The 21,455-nt window shown below is 33.3% G+C and overlaps 1 protein-coding gene across 2 annotated transcripts in view; it reads right to left on the reverse strand.

Moving 5' to 3' along the window:
- The window catches only part of LOC127724640 (nuclear pore complex protein Nup205-like), a 263,442-nt gene that overhangs the window by 188,297 nt on the left and 53,690 nt on the right, over positions 1 to 21,455 (reverse strand). For both annotated transcript variants that reach the window (XM_052231664.1, XM_052231663.1), the window contains exons 9-14: positions 20,952 to 21,014; positions 19,593 to 19,709; positions 16,837 to 16,953; positions 11,374 to 11,524; positions 8,842 to 9,032; positions 2,702 to 2,884 (exon numbers count right to left, since the gene is read on the reverse strand). In XM_052231664.1, the coding sequence (XP_052087624.1) occupies positions 2,702 to 2,884; positions 8,842 to 9,032; positions 11,374 to 11,524; positions 16,837 to 16,953; positions 19,593 to 19,709; positions 20,952 to 21,014 (822 nt within the window). The remainder of the gene's footprint in view (positions 1 to 2,701; positions 2,885 to 8,841; positions 9,033 to 11,373; positions 11,525 to 16,836; positions 16,954 to 19,592; positions 19,710 to 20,951; positions 21,015 to 21,455) is intronic.

The raw sequence follows: 21,455 nt of genomic DNA on the forward strand, positions 1-21,455 counted from the left end.
GAACTTTCTCAAATGGCAGGGGGTCGGGATGACCCCTGGGGACTAACCCTGTATATCATTCAAACCATCTTTGCATGACAAACCAGAATAACTATGGTTTAGGGGTGGGGATCTTGACCACTTACAAGATATTAGAACTTTCTTAAATGACATGGGGTGGAGGTGACCCCTGGGGACTACCCCTGTATTACATTTGATGTGTTTTATCATGACAAACCAGAATATATATGGTTAAGGGGTGGGGATCTCGACCATTTACAAGATATTAGAACTTTCTCAAATGGCAGGGGGTCGGGATGACCCCTGGGGACTAACCCTGTATATCAATCAAACCATCTTAGCATGACAAACCAGAAATTATATGGTTTAGGGGTGGGGATCTTGACCACTTACAAGATATTAGAACTTTCTTAAATGGCATGGGGTGGGGGTGACCCCTGGGGACTAACCCTGTATTACATTTAATGTGCTTTATCATGACAAACAAGAATATATATGGTTTAGGGGTGGGGATCTTGACCACTTAAAAGGTATTAGAACTTTTTTAAATGGCAGGGGGTGGGGATGACCCCTGGGGACTAACCCTGTATTTCATTAAATGGGCTTTATCATTTAGAACATTTTCAATTAAAAAGATTGTGTCTATCACAAACGGTTTTCAATTTATACTCATTTGAAAAAAATTTAAAATAAAATCCCATAGGGTTCTATAGTAAAACCCTCTTTTCTTTTTGCCCCTCAAAGTACCCCTTTATAAACCCCATTGCACAAACAAAACCCTGATTGCACCACTAGACATGTTAATCTAAGATATTGTGAAACCCTTAGTTAATCTGACAAGTGGTTTTGGAGAACGGGTGCGGACAAGTTCAAATTTAAAAGCGGCGGAAGAAGAAGAAGAAGAATAATAATAATAATAACTGAGCAAAAACAATAAGTCTTCCCAAACTTCGTTTGGGAGACTTAATAAACAGGTCATTGATATGAATGATTTCATTGGATGATTAAATGGGGCTTTGCTCCTCCCACTTGTAAAGTGATAATCATTTCATGGTTGAGCTAGCAAGTAAGCTAACCAAAGATTCTACCTTTACCTACACACTCAAGTCATTCTGCTGTAAGAAGTCTAATTTATTAGATAAATTAATAGATCACAAACCAAGGCTTCCAAAACGGTCATATATTCCGGACATTTATATAATGTCCGGTAAAAGTCCGGCTTGGCAAAGCATGAAACGGACATCTACTTTTTAGTTTTCAAGGCTTAAGTCTTAAGAGACGGTCATTTTAACATAATTCACGATCTTTTTGACCCAACCTTTTGCCTTTAACAGCCACACATTTCCGGTCATAAAAGTGACATGATCATTAAGTACTATCAAAACAACCCCTACTTTAATACCTTCTCATTTTAATCAAGGCTAATTAGTTGTCGAACAGCTGAAATTTACCTGTTCAGGTGACAGGTAAACTATTTTGAACCAGACATTGATCGGTCTATTCAAAGTTATTTTCTTACATTTCAGCGGTTTGCATCTAATTAATTTAGTTAAAAAGATTTAAATTATAAGAAATACGTTTACAAATATGATTTGATAAAAAATTTAAAAAGGTGAAAATGAAAAATCGTCATAACCACGTTGTTTGAACCAGAGACATGTCTCTGTTTGAACTAGTACACGTGTGCGCATGTGCGCAGGTGTGAATTTTAATTATGCATCCTAATTTCTTCAAAAAATGCTTAAATTGTCATTGATACCTTTATCTCACGTTTATTTCGAATATTTTCTTGAAGAAATAACGTAGAATGAGCTACTTACACTCATTCATGCTTTGCAAACGTACACGGAATTTACGTATCCGTCGATGGTCCATGCTTTACCATTGTCAAGTTAACATCCGGTTTAGATTTAAAAAACGAAAGTAAAGTTTTTGACAACGTTATTTTGCACAAATAAAGAGTCTAAGCAGATATAAGTACGCTGATGTTGCACACTTCGAATGATGCACTGCCAATTAAATAGTTTACGTCAGAACTTCGAATTTGAATCAAAGAAAGTTTAATATCGTTTTTTTTTAAATGTCAATCATTGGGATGGCCAACTCGGCAACTGATTACCATAATTGCCTTTTATTTATTTAGTCTTAAGGGATTAAAATCGGGATGATATATAAAATGTCCGGCTGGCTAAAAATAATTTTGGAAGCCCTGTCACAAACTACATTTGATAGAAAAAAAATTGGTTTCTATTGGTTATTTTCAGGATCGATTCATCAACTAAGTTTCATAATGCTTACAAGACAATTAAAGACAGGGCATTACAGTACATAGGGCTTCAGTGGTCATAGTTTAGAGGTAGAAATAGGGTTGAATGTAGACTCCACATTGACAATTTTAGCAGAGGAAGAAGCAGACCTATTCACTGCTATTGTTGAACGAGTTAAAATCGGCATATTATGGCAAGGAAATCTAAATGCTGTCCAAGACAGCTGACCAGACAACTAAATGCTGTTCAAGCATAATAGGTAGTTGTGCTAATGTGTTATATATGTGTATTACCTGTGTGCTAGGGCAACATTATTAGGTGTAAAATTCCAAACCATGACCCTTGTATCAACGGTGTTGTTTCAACCGTATTATTGCAACAATCAGGGTTTATAAAAAGTCAACTAAAACATACCATATATTATGAAAACATACCTGAGAAACTTCTAAGGTCTGCCATAGATTAGCAGCAATATCTGGTGTTTTAGCTATAGCTGATAATGTCAGTAGTATTTGTGCTTTAAGACCTGGTGGTACACTGCATGTAAGAAGACCAAACAAGCAAACAATCAAGGACCACTGTTGGTTTTCACAAAAGGCTATTCTGCAATTCTCATTCTGTAAATGAACAAATACAATAAAAAAAAAAAGCACATAACAAGAGAAAACATGACGGGTGCCACATGTGGAGCAGGATCTGCTTACCCTTCTGGAGCACCTGAGATCACCCCCAGTTTTTGGTAGGGTACGTGTTGCTCAGTTGTTAAGTTTTCTATGTGTGTTTTGTGTACTGTTGTTTGTCTGTTAGTATTTTTCTTTTTTAGCCATGGCAAATGTATCTTTCACCTGTCTTTTACATGTCTAATAAACAAATACTAACTAAACAAGTTTTGTATCAAACTTAAAAAGTAGCAGCTTCATTCTCCCTGAAATATGATCTACAAACTCTCCCCACTGATAATAGGACAAATAATAACATCAACATAACAACTACAAATTCTCCAACTAAAAATATGAGAAATATGTATGTTACTTTCAATACTTTCATGTGCACCCCAACTTGCAAAATAGCATGTACCACAAGTAAAACTGTAAACTTGCCAAACCTGTTATCTAAAATATCTGTTATGCTCTGCATACTTGTTACACACTCAGCCCACTTTAAAAATCAGAAAAAAACAAAAAATTCTTGGTCCACCTGTTTTATTAAATATCTTCTTTTATGTTCTACTTAACCATCAATTTTTAAAGAACAAATTAAATTAAATTAAATACACCAAATCATTTAACTACTGTTATGGAAAAGATTAATAATCAAATGGGAGTGAAAATAAAATTAAAATAAATATCACTTTATCAATTCATGTATTTTTCATGTGCTCTGAAATTCTGTGTTAATTGTTTATCAATATCAAGATCCAGGTAAACCTGGCAACAACAGTTAATTAGCTTGTGATTTTCAATCACTAAATAAAATATAAGATGTTGATAATACGTTATAGATTCATATTTTGTGTAGTGCTCACTGTATTTACCTTAGTTTTTCATGAAAACTATATTAACACACATCAGGTGTGTAGTGCTCACTATTTTTATCTTCATGAAAACTGTACATAAACACACACCAGTTGAGTAATTCTCAGTGTTCATCTTAGTTTTTCATAAAGATTGTACAGTTACACACATCAGTTGTGTAGTGCTCACTGTTTATACCTTAATTTTACATGAAAACTGTACAATAACACACATCAGTTGTGTAATTTCTACTGTGTTTACCTGAATTTTTTAAGAAGATTGTACAGTAACACATATCAGTTGGGCAGAGAACACAGTTATTTCATAGTGCATTTCTTTAAGACAAAAAATGGAAATTAAAAAATTCATACCTGATCTATCCAAAAAAGATTTTTAGTGTGGTTAACTACTTTTGGGACAAATTATATCAAATTATAGAAAATTCTAACTCAAAATATGGACGTTAAGGGGGTCTGTAATTCAGTTTGACAGCTTCAGACATACAAGTTTTTGACCTTTTTAAACTGGACAAAATCATTTGACTGTAAATTCACTATGTGTAAATATCTGTTTTTGATTGTATTGTAATTTGTATGTGAGGGCCTCAGGGAAGATTAGTTTATTGTAACTAACTGTGTTTACCCTCTTCAAATAAAGAATTTATTATTATTATTATTACTTCTTTACCTAATAAACTGTTAACACAGAGATATGTCTCGCCTATTTGTTATTTTGATAATGCAAATGTTGAAATTAAAATAGCAACGCTTTAACATATAAGTTCTGCAAATATTCAAAGTCAATGAACCATGACTGAAGGTACAGGGCTAAACAATCTCCATGGAAATGAGATGTGCCAATGCTAATACAACTGCATACCAAATACCATTGACTTTTCATAAGTCGTACCCTTTAAACAAACATTAAATTGTAAACTATGTAAAAGTTTCAAAGTCAATAGACCATGACTGAGGGGGCAGGGCCAAATAATCTCCATGGTAAAGAGATGTGCCAATGCTAATAGTAATACAACTGCATACCAAATATCATTGACCTACCACTAGTGGTTCACCATAAACTAGACCTGATCACAAACTTAATACATTGTTGACGCCGCCAATGCCAGAAACAACATACATATGTCTCGCTTTTCGACTCCGTCAAGGCGAGACAAAAATTAATGCCCCAAATCTTTATTTAATGTAATTTTGTCCCCTAACAAAAATCAAAGGACAATAACTGTGTCCTCAGACCAGTTGTGTAGTGCTATACCTGTCAACTGACCCCGATTTTGTAGTACAAAACTGTGAATTTAAGAGCTTACCCAATATTTTTCTATTTTAGTTGCCCCGGTAATTAAATAACCTGTAAATTCAGCATTTGACCAAATTTCACCCGTATTCTGAGACTTTTTAAGAACAAAATGATAGATTTCATAAGTGATTTTGATTTGAAATACTGGCAAATTCATAATTCTTCCTGGACAGGAAGTACAACTATCTGTGTTAACTGGCAAATTAAGTGCATGGCTTCACTTGAAGCTTTGGTGTCAAACACACTGTTAATTAATACCAAATTACCTTAGCCTAAGGTCATAAATAATTTGTGTATTTCAAAGATGCTTGACAAAAATTTGAGTTACTCCCCTTTTTTTGACACTTTTTGCAGTATAATCCTTAAACTGATTATTCTTTGTGAAAAATTTAATCTAAGGCAAATTGAATGCAAAGATATATGAAAATATTACTTAAATTATTTTTACTTTCTTAGGACAATTAAACTAAAGGCTCTAAAGACTCACCTTGGTCTATGTGCATATTCAACAAAGGACACTCTCCAACATTGTAGATGAGAATAGAATTCATGACAAAAATCTCTGTTTTGTTGATCTTGTATTGCTGATCATTTAGTCTGTTTAGTTTCTCTCTATCTTCATAAATTTTTGCTCAAAACTCAAAAGAGGGTAAAAAAAATCCTCATTTAAGGACATTCACTCCTATAAAGAGTGACATTCTACTAACTATATCGGCAAATTTTGACTTGTTAGTAGATCTTGCCTTGCTGATCATTTTTGTGATTTAAAGTGTCTATTTATCTATTATAATTTTTTTATCATATAAGGCAAAACACAAAAAAATGGTAAAAATCGTCATTAAAGGGCAATAACTTCAATAAGGAATCATCAGAAGATTTCCTCCATATCATCTAAATTGTAGATCTTGTCTTGCTGATCATTTTTGTAATTAAAAGTTTCTCCCTATCTATTATAGTTTTCAAAATAATAGGCAAAACTGTTAAAAAAAAATGGTAAAATTTGTCATTTAAGGACAATAACTCCTATAAGAAGTCGTCTGACAGTTTTGACGTATATGAACAATTGGTCGAGCTCAACATTCTGAACATTTTTGCCCTGTCAGATTTCTCTATTTATAAAGGTTTTCAAAATAATAGACAAAACTTGCATTTTACCCCTATGTTCTATTTTTAGCCATGTCCGCCATCTTGGTTGGCAGACGGGGTCATCAGACACATTTTTTAAACAAGATACCCCAATGATGATTGTGGCCAAGTTTGGTTGAATTTGACCCAGTAGTTTCAGAGGAGAAGATTTTTGTAAAAGTTAACGACGACAGAAGACGACTGACGGACGACACCAAGTGATGAGAAAAGCTCACTTGGCCCTTCAGGCCAGGTGAGCTAAAAATTAATATTTTGAAAATTATTTTTTTCATCTCCACATCCTTTAAAATGCTTAAATTTTAAATCACATTATCTAACCAACAGCATCAGAATCTGGTTGGTGATCAATGTCTCTAAACACACCTCACCACCCCCTTTATAATATTATCTAATATAAACTACTTTTATTTAAAATAACAAATATGGCTATATAGCATTCACTAACCATGAAACAAAAAGGTTATGGGTTGACTTAAGGCAGTGTGATTGAAACAATAAGAGGGTGTATGGCTTGAATTGATATTCTAAAAAATTAATATTTCAATGATTAATAAATGCAATGAAAAAATAAAAGTTTTAAATATTTTCAGTAAATACTTACCCATTGGAAACTTTTAGATTTAAAATATAAACAAGAGTGCACACGCTGAAATGTCTTGCCTGTTTTACTCACCATTGATTTTATGTTGAAAATAAAAGTTTTACTACTAGTATCACATAAAACATTTTTAAAGATCCATGACAATGAGGTCAAGGTCAAATAAAAACTGTCACACAGACATGTACACCTTACAATTATTCCATACACCAAATATAGTTGACCCATTGCTTATGGTAATTGAAAAATAGACCAAAACACAAAAACTTTATGTTAACCAATGAACCATAGAAATGAGGTCAAGGTCAGATGATACTGGCTTGATAGACATATACACCTTACAATCATTCCATACACCAATTATAGTTGACCTATTGCTATTAGTATTTGAAAAACAGACCAAAACACAAAAACTTAACATTGACCAATGCAACATTAAAATGAGGTCAAGGTCAGATGACACCAGCTAGACAGACATGTACACCTTACAATCATTCCGTACACCAAATATAGTTGACCTATTGTTTACAGTACTTGAAAAACAGACCAAAACACAAAAAATTAACAATGACCAATGAACCATGAAAATGAGATCAAGGTCAGATGAAACCTGCCAGTTTGACATGTACCCCTTACAATCATTCCATACACCACATATAGTTGACCTGCTGCTTGTAGTATCTGAGAAACGGACCTCATCACGTAACTTTAACCTTGATCACTGATCCATGAATTGATGTCAAGGTCAGGTTAACCCTGTCTGACGGACATGTAGACGTTGCAAGGAACCCATATACCAAATATAGTTATCCTATTACTCATAATAAGTGAGAAATTCACATGACAAAAAACTGTAATTTTTTTTCAAGCAGTCACTGAACCATGAAAATGAGGTCAAGGATAATGGGCATATGACAGACTGAAACTTCGTAACATAAGGTATCTACATACAAGTTATGAAGCATCCAGGTCTTCCACCTTCTGAAATATAAAGCTTTATACAAATAGTTTACACCGCCGGATAGTAATACCTATGTCTCCCATACTGGGACGAAAGTCGCAGGCGAAACAAAAATGTCCCCTAAATACTTAAATTCAGCAGAAAAAGTTTGTACCTAAGATTTTCTTCTTAAATGCAGGTCATTATCTGCATTTTCATTTTCAGAGGTTGACTGGTATGTAGTGCTCAAAGTTTTTACCTTAATTTATCATGAAGACTGTACAGTAACACACATCAGTTGTGTAGTAAAATATGTTTTTATCCTAAAACTTATTTTTTCATGAAGCCAGTACATTAACACATCAGTTGTGTAGTGCTCAATGATTTTTACCTATATTTTTTCATGAAGACAGTACATTAACACATCAGTTGCTAAGGGCTCACTGTTTTTACCTATATTTTTTCAGGAAAACTGTATATTAACACATCAGTTGCTTAGTGCTCACTGTTTTTACCTATATTTTTTCATGAAGCCAGTACATTAACACACCAGTTGTTTAGTGCTCACTGTTTTTACCATTATTTTTTCATGAAGACAGTACATTAACACATCAGTTGCTTAGTGCTCACTGTTTTTACCTATATCTTTTCATGAAGGCTGTACATTAACACATCAGTTGTGTTTTATTCACTGTTTTTTAGGTTTTTACCTGAAACTTAGTTTTTCAAATGCCTGTACCAAGTCACGAATATGACAGTTGTTTTCCATTCGTTTGATGTGTTTGAGCTTTTGATTTTGCCACTTGATAAAGGACTTTCTGTTTTGAATTTTCCTTGGAGTTCAGTATTTTTTGTTATTTTACTTTTTTTTTCCATGAAGACTGTACATTAATGCATCAGTTGTGTAAGGTTCACTGTATTTTCCATAGTTTTTCATGGAGATTGTTCATCAAAACAATTCAGTTGTGTAGTGCTCAATGTGTTTACCATAGTTTTTCATGAAGACTGTACACTTTTTAGGAATAAGACACACATCAGTTGTGTAATGATCACTGTACTTACCTTCTCTGCAATAACATTTGCAAGTTTCAAGACTGAAATAAGTCCCTCTAATTCCTTTAAGGTAATGCCTCTGATATGGGGAGCTCTTTGGGAAACCTCTGAGGAGGTTGGCATCTCTCGTCTCAAGCTTGAGTAGTATTGGTTCAGGGAGACAAAAATATGGTTCCAGGATACAGAACTTGATGGACCACCTGTAAATTGTAGATATAAACACAAATCCATTACACTTTTCAAAAGCATGCACAGCCAAATTATTGACCCTGCTTTTTTACAAGGATGCTTTTTTATTTTCACCACTATAACATGAACATACATCTATCAAATGTTTTTAATTTTAAATGAAATGAATGTCGTGTCATTTAATGCAATACATAATATCCTATAACCTTCCAGATTACATGTTTATCTATAGTGCCAAGAATCTTCTTGTCATAATTATGACTTAAAGGCGTTTTAAAACCATGGAAATGCAGAAACTTTATAGTGTGGATTCATTATTATTCGTTGGATACAAATTTTCGTGGATTTCGAAGGTACAGGGAAACCTCGAATTGAAATATTCAACGAAGTACAAATTTGCTTTATGAATATATCAGACTTTTGGAAAACCACGCAATCAAATATCAACGAAAGTGCAAGTTTTCCTTAATCCACGAAAATTGGTACTCACGAAAATAAATGAATCCACAGTAGATATTTCCAGAATCATGTGTGAAATGAAACTGCTGAAAAGATTTATGTTAATTGTTTGTGAAGTGAAACTTTTTTAATATAATTTTTGGTGAGACATAACTACACTTTTAGTGCCTTCAATAATGGTCAGACAGACATAGTGATTACTATATGGCAATGCTGACTAGTCAGTGGAAACCTAGATAATACAGATAATGTTGCACACTATATGACTAGAGAAGAATAGTGATGCTTATGAAGCATAGTAAGTAGGAATAAATGGGGAATGTGTCCATGGGACACAGATGATGCCCTTGCTTGCATATCATATAAAGTTATAAAGAGACATAACTGAAGAACGGTAAAAGTGACGCTACCCAAATTTGTTATTCATTTGAGTTTTGTAGTAATAAGTATTGTGTATAAGTTTCATAACATTTGTTTGAGGCAAACTTAAGTTAGAGAATGGAAACGAAAAATTCAGCATTTTTTTCATTTTGTAAAGGGACATAACTCTAGAACAGTAAAAGTGATGCCACCTAAATTCAAACTTGATCTGTATTTTGTGGTAATAAGCATTGTGTATAAGTTTCAAAACATTTGGTCGAGGCAAACTAAAGTTACAGAACGGAAGACCATTTGTTAAGGGGCATAACCCTAGAACGGTAAAAGTGACGCCACCAAAATTCAAACTTGATCTGTGTTTTGTGGTAAAAAGCATTGTGTATAAGTTTCATAACATTTGGTTGAGGCAAACTAAATATAGAGAATGGAAACAAAATTCAACAACTTTTCCATTTGCAAAGGGGCATAACTCTAGAACAGTAAAAATGACACCACCAAAATTCAAACTTGATCTGTGTTTTGTGGTAATAAGCATTGTGTATAAGTTTCATAGCATTTGGTTGAGGCAAACTAAAGTTAGAGAACGGAAACCAACTTTGGGACGTACGGATGGACAAGGGTAAAACTTAATACCCCCTCCACTACGGCGGGGGCATAAAAATCCACTTAGATTTTGGGATATTCAACTGAATCAGTATTCCAAATAAGATACTTTCCTGGTCTCAAGGTAACTATGTTAGTCTAAAAATTAGTTGTCAATCAGAAGAAGTTAATTACTTTAGCGTTAATGTAATCTTATTTCTAAATCATTAAGAAGGATTTTTTTTGGTTTTTGCTAATTTGAAATATTGGATACATAAAAACAGTTTTGCATGTGTATTAAGCACATCTTTTAACTGCCAAGACATATATAAATTGTAAAAATCTAAATTTCATTAAAAGCTACTGAATAATGGTTCATTTAAAATTAATCAAAGTGATGGTAAGAGATAAATGAAATAAACACTTGTTTTGTTCATCCGCAGCACTTTTCTGGATTTAACTTGATCAGGAACTATCAACCTAAACATTTGAAAGCCAGGGATGCATAATTATACTGAAAAGGAGCAAAACATAATAGTAATCTACTTTGCCTGAAGGAGTTGGAACCTTAGATTCTAAATAGTTTCTTAAGATATGAATGGGAATTTTATAAATAAGTACATGTTTTAACTCTTGTCAGTAAGGAAACACTGATGATGATACCCTCAGGGACTTACGTCACCTGGCAGGGGTATCAACCCAGAGATAGTAAATGGCATAACACTTAAATAAGCTGAAACATTAGGAGCTATATAATAACAAGAATGTGTCCTTAGTACACGGATGCCCCACTCACACTATCATGTTCTATGTTCAGTGGACGTGAAATTGGGGTCAAAGCATAAAAAAAGGACCTAAACAGAATAACCAAATTTATCCTTTCCGGAGGGAGTTAGATGTACAAATCTATCACATTACATTTTATTTTAATACCTGATGCTAGACCATTTGCTTTCAGTAGTTCAAAACAATGCAGTGCTGACTGACTGTTGCTGGCTAACCCTGTCAACATGTTAATATAAGGTACATATAGTGAAGGTGGCAGTAAGTCTCCAGCTAGACGTATAAATTTATTAAGAGACACCTGAAATAAAAACCATAATAAATAACTAGATATAGACAATGCCCCTCTGCTCTGCCATATGTATGAGTATACATGTAGTTCCACATACTTTAGATTTGACAAACAGTGATGTTGAAGTACAACTTGAAATTGTTGTGCTGTCTGTAAGACACAAATGATACCCACGCCTCACCATAAGAAATTATAAATTTAACACTATGTATGATGATCTATCTTTTATTTTTGTTCTGAATGTCTACACTTGCAGGACTGAATGTCAAGCCAAAAGGTTTCAACTTTCCAGTTTTAGTAATCACCAAGTTTAACTTTCTATTTCCAGTGGTCACCAAGTTCAACTTCCCAGTATTGATTAAATATTTGAAATACTAAATAAAATGCTCCGCTGGGCACAGCTTGATATGACCGCAGAGGTCGAACCCTGAACAGTTGGGGCAAGTATGGACACATCATTGAAGCATAAAACAGCTATGAATTTGGATTGTGATTGAATATTTGACACAGCATAGGTTTGTGACACAAAATGAATGTGGGAACTGAAAAATTTGAAAATTGGACATTTACAAATTATGGTCTAATATCCAAAATCTAAGTACATGGTTAGAATCAGCATATCAACTTTTAACCATTTTCAATGAGGATTAATTTAAAGTCTTGAATTGCTGAGGGTTCTTACCGTGTATTACTAGATTTGTATTTATTTTCAATTGAAGATTTCTTGCTGTTGCGCAATACTAGGTAAATCAGTTTACAGACTATATATAAAAATTTACACACCCTGTTTGGTCTGTATCTCCTGCCGTATAAGTATTTGTTGTTTCTTTATATAGATCGGAAATAATTTATGTTAGAACCAGCTTAAACAGTAATAGAAAAGTCTTGTTTTTGGCCCCTATTTGGCCTCTAGTTTCTTAACAATTAAAGCCATGACCCCCAAAATTGACCACATCGCACTGTGTGTGGTAATGAACCTTGTGGTACAATTTCATAGAGATCCATTGACTAATACTTAAGTATTGGTCCAAAAAAACAGAAAAACCTCCCCCCTTTTTTGCCCCTTATTCCTGAAGGGCTTGAGCTATAACCCCCAAAGTCAAACCCAACTTTGTTTGTGGTAAGGAACCTTGTGGTTCAATTTCATAGAGATCCATAGACTAATACTTAAGTAATTGTCCATTAACCAGAAAAACCTTGTTTTTCCCCCCTTTTTTCCCCTAATTCCTGAACGGTTTGGGCCATAACCCCCAAATTTAATCCTAACCTTCCCTTTGTGGTAAGGAAACTTGTGGTACAATTTCAGAGAGATCCATACACTGTTACACAAGTTATTGTCCGGAAACTAGAAAAAAGTTTTTTTTGGCCCCTTATTCCTAAACATTTGGGACCAAAACCCCCAAAATCAATCCCAACCTTCCTTTTGAGGTATTAAACCTTGTGTTTAAATTTCATAGAATTCCATTCACTTATACTAAAGTTATTGTCCGGAAACCAAATGTCATTCAGAAGACGACAACGTGATAGCAATATACGAACGCAATTTTTTTGGGGTCGTATAAAAATCTTATTTATTGCATTTGGGACATTAAACTGTAGTAGAACAACCCATGTTTTCAATTATATAACAAGTGAGAAGGAAATGAAGTCCAACTACAGGTATTTGTCTAACTACAGGTATTTGTGAATATCTAACATCCCCCTTTCTGACTTTTAGTACAAAAAAAATCCAAACACCTGGCATTTTGAGAATATTTGAAAAAAATCTAAATTCTGTGGACATGCACACCTCTATTATGTGTACAAAAAACCTACAAAATATTAAAGCTGTAGCTCAAAAACTGTAGGGGATAGCTGGACAAACCATGATCTCTTTTTGCAGCTAGTACCAAAAAATGACCAAGTCCAAATACCTGGTATTTTGAGAACATTTGAAAATAAAATGCTCCGCAGGGCGCAGCTTGATACGACCGCAGAGGTCAAACCGTGAACAGTTGGGGCAAGTATGGACACAACATTCAAGCTTGATACAGCTCTGAATTTGGATTGTGATTAAATATTTGACACAGCATAGGTTTCTGACACAGAATGAATGTGGTCTAAGAACTTAAAAATTTTAAATTGGACATTCACCTATTATGGTCCAATATCCAAAATCTAAATACATGGTTAGATTCAGCATATCAAAGAACCCCAAGAATTCAATTTTTGATGAAATCAAACAAAGTTTAATTTTGGACCCTTTTGACCTCAATGTGGACAAAGTTGATAACGGGGCCCAAAAATCAAAAATCAAAATACATGGTTAGATTCAGCATATCAAAGAACCCCATATATTCAATTTTTGTTGAAATCAAACAAAGTTTAATTTTGGACCCTGATTTGGACCAACTTGAAAACTGGGCCCATAATCAAAAATCTAAATACATGTTTAGATTCAGCATATCAAAGAACCCTAAGAATTCAATTTTTGTTAAAATCAAACTAAGTTTAATTTTGGACCCTTTGGACCCTTTGGACCTTAATGTAGACCAATTTGAAAACGGAACCAAAAATTAAGAATCTAAATACACGGTTAGATTCGGCATATCAAAGAACCCCAATAATTCAATTTTTGATGAAATCAAACAAAGTTTAATTTTGGACCCTTTGGACCTCAATGTGGACCAATTTAAAAACAGGGCCCAAAATCCAAAAACTTATTACACTGTTAGATTCAGCATATTAAAGAACCCCAAGAATTCAAGAATAAAACCCCATTGAAATTGGTCAAGAAATAAGCAATTTATACAAAGTATCTTCTTTTGCACAATACTGTGCAATTGAATATTTCTTGCTATTGCGCAATACTGTACAATTGACAATTTCTTGCTATTGCGCAATATTGTGCTATTGGAAATTTCTTGCTATTGCGCAATACTGTGCAATTGAAGATTTCTTGCTATTGTGCAATACTGTGCAATTGAAGATTTCTTGCTATTATGCAATACTGTGCAATTGAAAATTTCTTGCTATTGCACAATACTTATTATATAATAATTTACACATCCTGTTTGGTGTGTATTTCCTACCAATCATTATTATTTGCTTTTAAATATAAATCAGAAATAACCAACTTAAAATGGAAAATTTTAAAAGAAAAAAAAAGAAAAAAAAGGAAGAAAAAAAAAATCCCCTCCCCCCAAATTTTTTGAACCCCCTTATGATTCATCACCCCCAAACTCAATCCCAGCCTTCCCTTTGTGGTATGGTACCTTGCAATACAATTTCAGAGAGATCCATACATTTGAACACAAGTTATTGTCTGGAAACTAGAAAAATGCTTACTTTTGGCCCCTTTTTGGCCGCTTATTCCTAAACTTTTGAGGCAATTACCCCCAAACTCAATTCCAGCTTTCTCTTTGTGATATGGAACCTTGTAGTACAATTTCATAAAGATCCATACACTTACACACAAGTTTTGTCATGAAACTAGAAAAATGCTTGTTTTTTGCCCCTTTTTTGCCCCTAATTCCTAAAATTTGGAGGCTATTACCCCCAAAATCAATCCCAGCATTCCCTTTGTGATATGGAACCTTGTGGTACAATGTCAGAGAGATCCATACACTTACACACAAGTTATGTCTGGAAGTTACAAAAATGCTTATTTTTTGCCCCTTTTTGGCCCCTAATTCCTTCACTGTGGGTACCATAACCCCCAAAATCAATCCCCACCTTCCTTTAGTAGTATTGAACCTTATGGTAAAATTTCATAGAGATCCATTCACTTAAACTAAAGTTAGAGTGCGAAAACTAATGTGTCTTCGCACGATGATGTTGACGACGATGCCAACGTCATACCAATATACAACCACAAAATTTTTTTGCGGTCGTATAAAAAATCAAAATCCTGTTGACATGCACACCTCTATTATGTGTAGAAACATCCTACAAAATATCAAAGCTGTAGCTCAAAAAGTGTAGGATAAGATAGCTAGACAAAACATGTATCTATATCCAGAAAGAGGAACAGGGGTAAATTAATATCCCCCCCGACATTATGTAGCAGGGGCATAAAACAGCTATTTTCCAAAATTAAGACCCAATATGAAAACAAGAAAAACTTACCACAATACAGATCTTGCAGTTGCCAGTTTGAACAATGCATGATTTTTTTCTTTTTAGCCACATCAAAATGAACAAAGCCCCACAAAAAGTACAAGAGTAATAATTTTAAAGTGTAAAATTTCAAAAGTTTAAGAAGGCAAATACATAAAATGGGAATATCAAAACCAATAAACTGTTGAAACAGAGCTTTGTCTCGCCTGTTGGCACAAAATTCAGAAAAAGACAATCTAATGGACAGCATCATTGCTTATTAATTTAAAGTCGCTGGACCATGATCTAGTGGGCAGGGCCTCGAAATGGTCGATAAACTGAGATGAACAGACAGTAATGTAACTTTATAGAATATATCGTTGTCTGTTTTAGGCAGTTCCTATCTATCTAACTTTAGCATTTTACATTGAAAATTGCTAATTAATTCAAAGTCACTGGACCATGTCCTAGGGTGCAACTTTAAATTAAATATCAATGATCTATCACAAGTAGTCCCTATCAAACTAACTTAAGCAGAATGGTTGATATACAACAACAATCAACAACGACTGGATTATAGGCACCTGACTTGGGACAGGCACATACAGATTGTGTCAGGGTTAAACATGATGGGGTGCTTTCTGTCAAATGGTTTCAGTGGAGTTGCGTTCACAAGGTGTCATTGTTACAATACTTAAAAGAAATGGTCAAAGTCCCATTACTCCTGTAAATATTGTCAAATCAAACAGATAATACAGCACAGTGAAGAGAATATGACGACAAATAATCCTACAAAGTATGAAGTATTTCTGTATTTGGTGTCTAAGAACTGATGTATTTTAGATGGACAGAAGGACTGAGACAATTACCATATATATATCAAACAAAGGATGCTCTGGGACAATAAAGTCCTGTAAATTCAAAAACATTTGTGATGTTTTTGTTAATGCCAAAAATGTAACAGTATCAGGTTAACAGTAATAAAAACTCGCCCTCATAATTTCAGTAGTGATTTTCCTTCTTAAATTTTTTGCAATCACATTTAAATCTAGATTTCGCATTTTTGCCAGAGATCAAGGATTAACAATAATAAATGCAGATATTTATTTCTAAATTTACAGTAATCATATCATATTATTGTACACATTAGACAATAAAATTAACATAGCTTTTTCATAACTTATTATTTCTAGTATTTCATTTTTTTCAATATTATTTCAAAATTCTTAAAGCATTTTGATTACCTGTTTCTGAGGAGATCTGTAATGATAAACAGATTCATGCATATTCGTTTCTTGGGGGAACCAGTATTCAACTGATAAGTTCATTCCAAGAGGATCTTTTCCATATATGTGTCCTATCTGTGAATAAAAAAATACTGACCAATAAAGCATACACATATTCTTGTTTTGTGTAAACTACAGTCCTAATTTTATATATAACAACTTTAAATATGTTTAAAGAAGCATGTTCAAGAGATATATAGCCTTTCTCTTTTTTGCTAATATTGCTATTCAAGAGATATATAGGGTTTCCCTTTTTTTTTCAATTTTGCTATTTAAGTGATATATAGCTGTTCTCTGCTCTTTGGTCGGGTTGTTGTCTCTTTGACACATTCCCCATTTCCATTCTCAATTTTATTTCTCTTTTTTTTAATATTGCTATTCAAAATAATTCACAAGTTTGCACCCATGCTGTGTAAACGAGGAATAAAATTGTGTGTACAGTATAGAGTTATACAACAGGAACATAGATTACAATATAAAGTGTATTTCAAGCTGTTGTGTTTCTGAAAATTAAGGAATAGGCATTGAACTGGATTTCGATAGGCAAACATGGTGTCATTGTGGCGCGAAAAGCAAAAAAATGGCCAAAGTCCATAACTTTTATACAAATGGTAAATAAACAATCATGTTGCTATTAAAGTAAGAAAGACATTAATTTTTCCAATGGTAAAGCATAAGAGCAAGGAAACCATTTAAAAAAAAATTGATATCTAAAATGCATGGATTAACTTCATATGAAGGCATATCTAAAGGTGACCGTGATTCAAGTCTCAAAAAAGGGAATACAATGAACTTGGCACAAATATTTTGAAACGGAAGACAAAAAAATTGATGCTGGTAGTTTAACTGGCAATAATTTTTTTACGACCTGAGCAATCTCTGATTCCTATCTGGACTCTGAACTAACTAGTCTATCCTCTTTTCCCGAAGTGCCCTGTGCTTTTCTGAGTAGCAACAAGTGCAAATTTGGTTTAACTTAGCTTGGGATCAAACACACTCACAAACTTGAGGCATTCATGCTACTACAACCAGCCAGAAAGAAACAGAAATATTTTGCAACATGCAATACAGTTTACTCATGATCAGTTTAATTGAGTATGTTGAAAATAGTTTGGTCTTTTTGATATCCAAATGGACAAACATTTCTTCAAACAATCCATGAAACAATTGTCTAGTCATCTACTTTAACTTCACCTATCTGATTTTTCTTTTGACAGGTCTATTTTGTCCATATCAATGATCAAAATGTTCCAAGTCTCAAATGGCCAGGTTGCAATATTTGTGACTGATCAATGTAGAATGTTTACAATGTATTTGCATTTACATGAAGGTTGTAAATTTTGCTCCCAAAGTTCCGAAGTCCAGAACAATGTGAAAAATTCTTCGAAAACATTCCATTATAGCAGGTGCACACTTCAACATGTGTACAATTTTTTCTGTGAAGTCTTTTGGATCTTGGTTGAAAACTGTAGAAGTTGAAAATGAAAACTTGTACCCTCTTTCATAAATTTTGCTGAAAAACAACTAAGTTCCAAAGTCTGGATAAATGAAAAAAATAAATCCTCAAATAATTCCATAACAGCAGGTGCACTTCAATATGCGCAATCTTCTGTGAAGTTTCAGGGATCTGGAGTTAGTTTCACAAAAAAACTTATGACTAAGATTGATTGTAAGTCATGAACAATTCAGTATACTTACGATCAATCTTAGTCGCAATTTTTTTTTGTGAAACTGACTCCAGATCCCTGAAAACTGTAGGGGGAGTTGATAACACAAAAATTGTACCCTCTTTCATAAATTTTGCTGGATAAATGAGAAAATGTTCCTCAAACAATTCCATAATAGCAAGTGCACAACTTCAACATAGGTCAAGATGCGCAATTCATATAAGGTAGGCCACAATGGTAGCCTTTTCTTACATTCTTCTGTTAATATCCTAAACTTGGTGATGTATGATGGCTCTTTTCAAAACTGAGACATTTTCACAGATGTGGTTAAATTTTTGGGTTTGAAGTGGAATTAAATTTTTCACAACTTGGGAAACCTTAAAAGGCCCCATGTGATATGGCTACAGCAAGTAAAAAGTCCCTATTTTCACACAGTTAAATTCTCTGCAAATTCAGTTCTTTACAAACATTTAATAACTCTAAAGTTTTTACATCTTTATTGTACAGTCTTCTGCTCTTTGAAAAAGCACAAAGCTCAGTCAAATACTTAAAATAGCATCATACCCAATATCATTTCATACAGGTTTTTTTATTTCTATTTGTAGTTGAGTTCTTCAGTTTGAGGCTAATTTGGGATATTGGACCTTATGTGCAATCTTCCTGTGAAATTTCAGGAATCTAGGTTGAAAGCTGTGGGAAATTTACTGAATTTTATAGGGTTGCAGGTAATAAACAAGAGTGTACATGCTGAAATGTCTGCCTTCTTTACTATTCATGATTTATTTTATGTTAATAGTCACAAAATATACTCTGTCCCTTCATAATTTATTAAAACAATATTGTATAAATTACATAAATGTACTCATTTTTATGAAGAAATTTTGAATTTCATGGAGAATGATGCTACATTAATTTCAGTTATGGCTATTTTTTGGGGTAAGATTTTGAACTCCATGCCCCTAAAAAAGGACACATAAGTATTATAAATATATTTAGTTGTGAATGCTACTACCATTTCTGACATTACAATCATTATTTATGTTTTACCAAAAATAGAAGATACTCAAATCCATGGCTTGCTGATACAACATCAGATTCTTCCACTAAAGTCTGAGATGCAGATAACCTGGCTACTTCATCACTTCTATTTCTTAATTCTTTTACCTTAAATGAAATATTGTCAATATGTGGTTATGGGTTATCTTTCAATCAATAAGTACCAGTAGATAAAATCTCATCTCACTGGAAGAAACATTTGAATTTCTATATAACAAAAATAAATGGAAAATGTGTCCATGGGATGCCCCTACTTGCATTCAACATAATAAAGGGACATAACTCAAAAACAATAAAAGTGACGCTACCCAAATTTTTACTAGATCTGAGTTTTGTGGTAATAAGTATTGTGTATAGGTTTCATAATGTTTGGTTGGGGCAAACTTAAGTTACAGAACGGAAACGAAAATTTTTTGCAATTTTTCGATTTATAAAGGGGCATAACTCGATAATGGTTAAAGTGACGCCACCAAAATTCAACTTGATCTGTGTTTTGTGGTAATGAGCATTGTGTATAAGTTTCATAACATTTGGTTGAGGCAACTTAAGTTAGAGAACGGAAACTAAACATTTTGCATTTTTTTTTCCATTTATAAAGGGGCATAACTCGAGAATGGTTAAAGTGACCCCACCAAAATTCAAACATGATCTGTGTTTTGTGGTAATAAGCATTGTGTATAAGTTTCATAACATTTGGTAGAGAAAAACTTAAGTTAGAGAACGGAAACTAAAAATTTTGGAATTTTTCCATTAGACCATGCATTTTGTCTAAAAGGTATTTTTTTCTGTTTATTTCAGTAGAAGACAGAGCTTCAATTAAATGTTATGAGACCCAAAACTTACATTTTGAAAACAGAAGTCATAAATTGTCTCTTGGAGCTAATTTTTGTTGTTAAATTTTGGTGGTTAGTTTGAACCATATAGAATTGTATTAAAATAATATAAATAAATAGTAATGAGAGAAAGCAGTGGTGGATTCCTCTGGCATTAAACATTTTTCTGATGTAAGATTGAACAGTGGGATTTTTTTAAATGTGTCCTTATTTTACAAATGCAGTCTTAACAATTGTGGTCTGATGTCATATGGGGAATGTCATATGGGGAATAAAGTGGAGGATTATGATTACATTCCAATCTAACTTTTCTAAAAGGAACAAATCAAGGCTCTAATTTTCAAAGAGGACAAAAAAAAGAACTGATTAAAGAATTCAGTTTCAATTTTGTACTTTTGTTAAGTGAGGTTACAAATCCATTTTAGATACCTCTAAACATTAGTGACTGGAAAATGTAAACTTGACGACATTTACTTCATAATCTATCAACAATTACTAACTTAAAAGATTTTTTTACCTTAAGTGGCATAAAGAAAATAAAGTCTGTAATTAGTCCATGTATTTTCCTTAGATAAAATTCCTGAAAAGAAACAGAATTTAACATAAGTTCACTAATTATAAGTACTTCTAAACAAGAGTGCACATGCTGAAAAGTCTCACTTGCTTTACTGATCATTGATTTTATGTTGAAAATCTTCAAGATAAAGGTTTCACTACAAGTATCAAATAAACTTAACATTTTTAAAGATCCATGACGATGAGGTCAAGGTCAGGTAATCCTGTCAGACAGAAATGTATACCTTACAATTATTTCACCAGATATAGCTGACCTATTGCTATTAGTACATCAAAAACATAAAATCTTATCATTGACCAATAAACCATGAACATGAGGCCAAGGTCAGATGAAACCTGCCAGACTGACATGTACCCTTTACAATAATTCTACACACCACATGTAGTTGACCTACTTTTTATAGTATCTGAGAAACAATCCTAATAATGTAACTTTAACCTTGAT

Source organism: Mytilus californianus, unplaced genomic scaffold (genome assembly GCF_021869535.1).
Source record: "Mytilus californianus isolate M0D057914Y unplaced genomic scaffold, xbMytCali1.0.p SCAF_14, whole genome shotgun sequence".
Taxonomy (NCBI): Eukaryota; Metazoa; Mollusca; class Bivalvia; order Mytilida; family Mytilidae; genus Mytilus; species Mytilus californianus.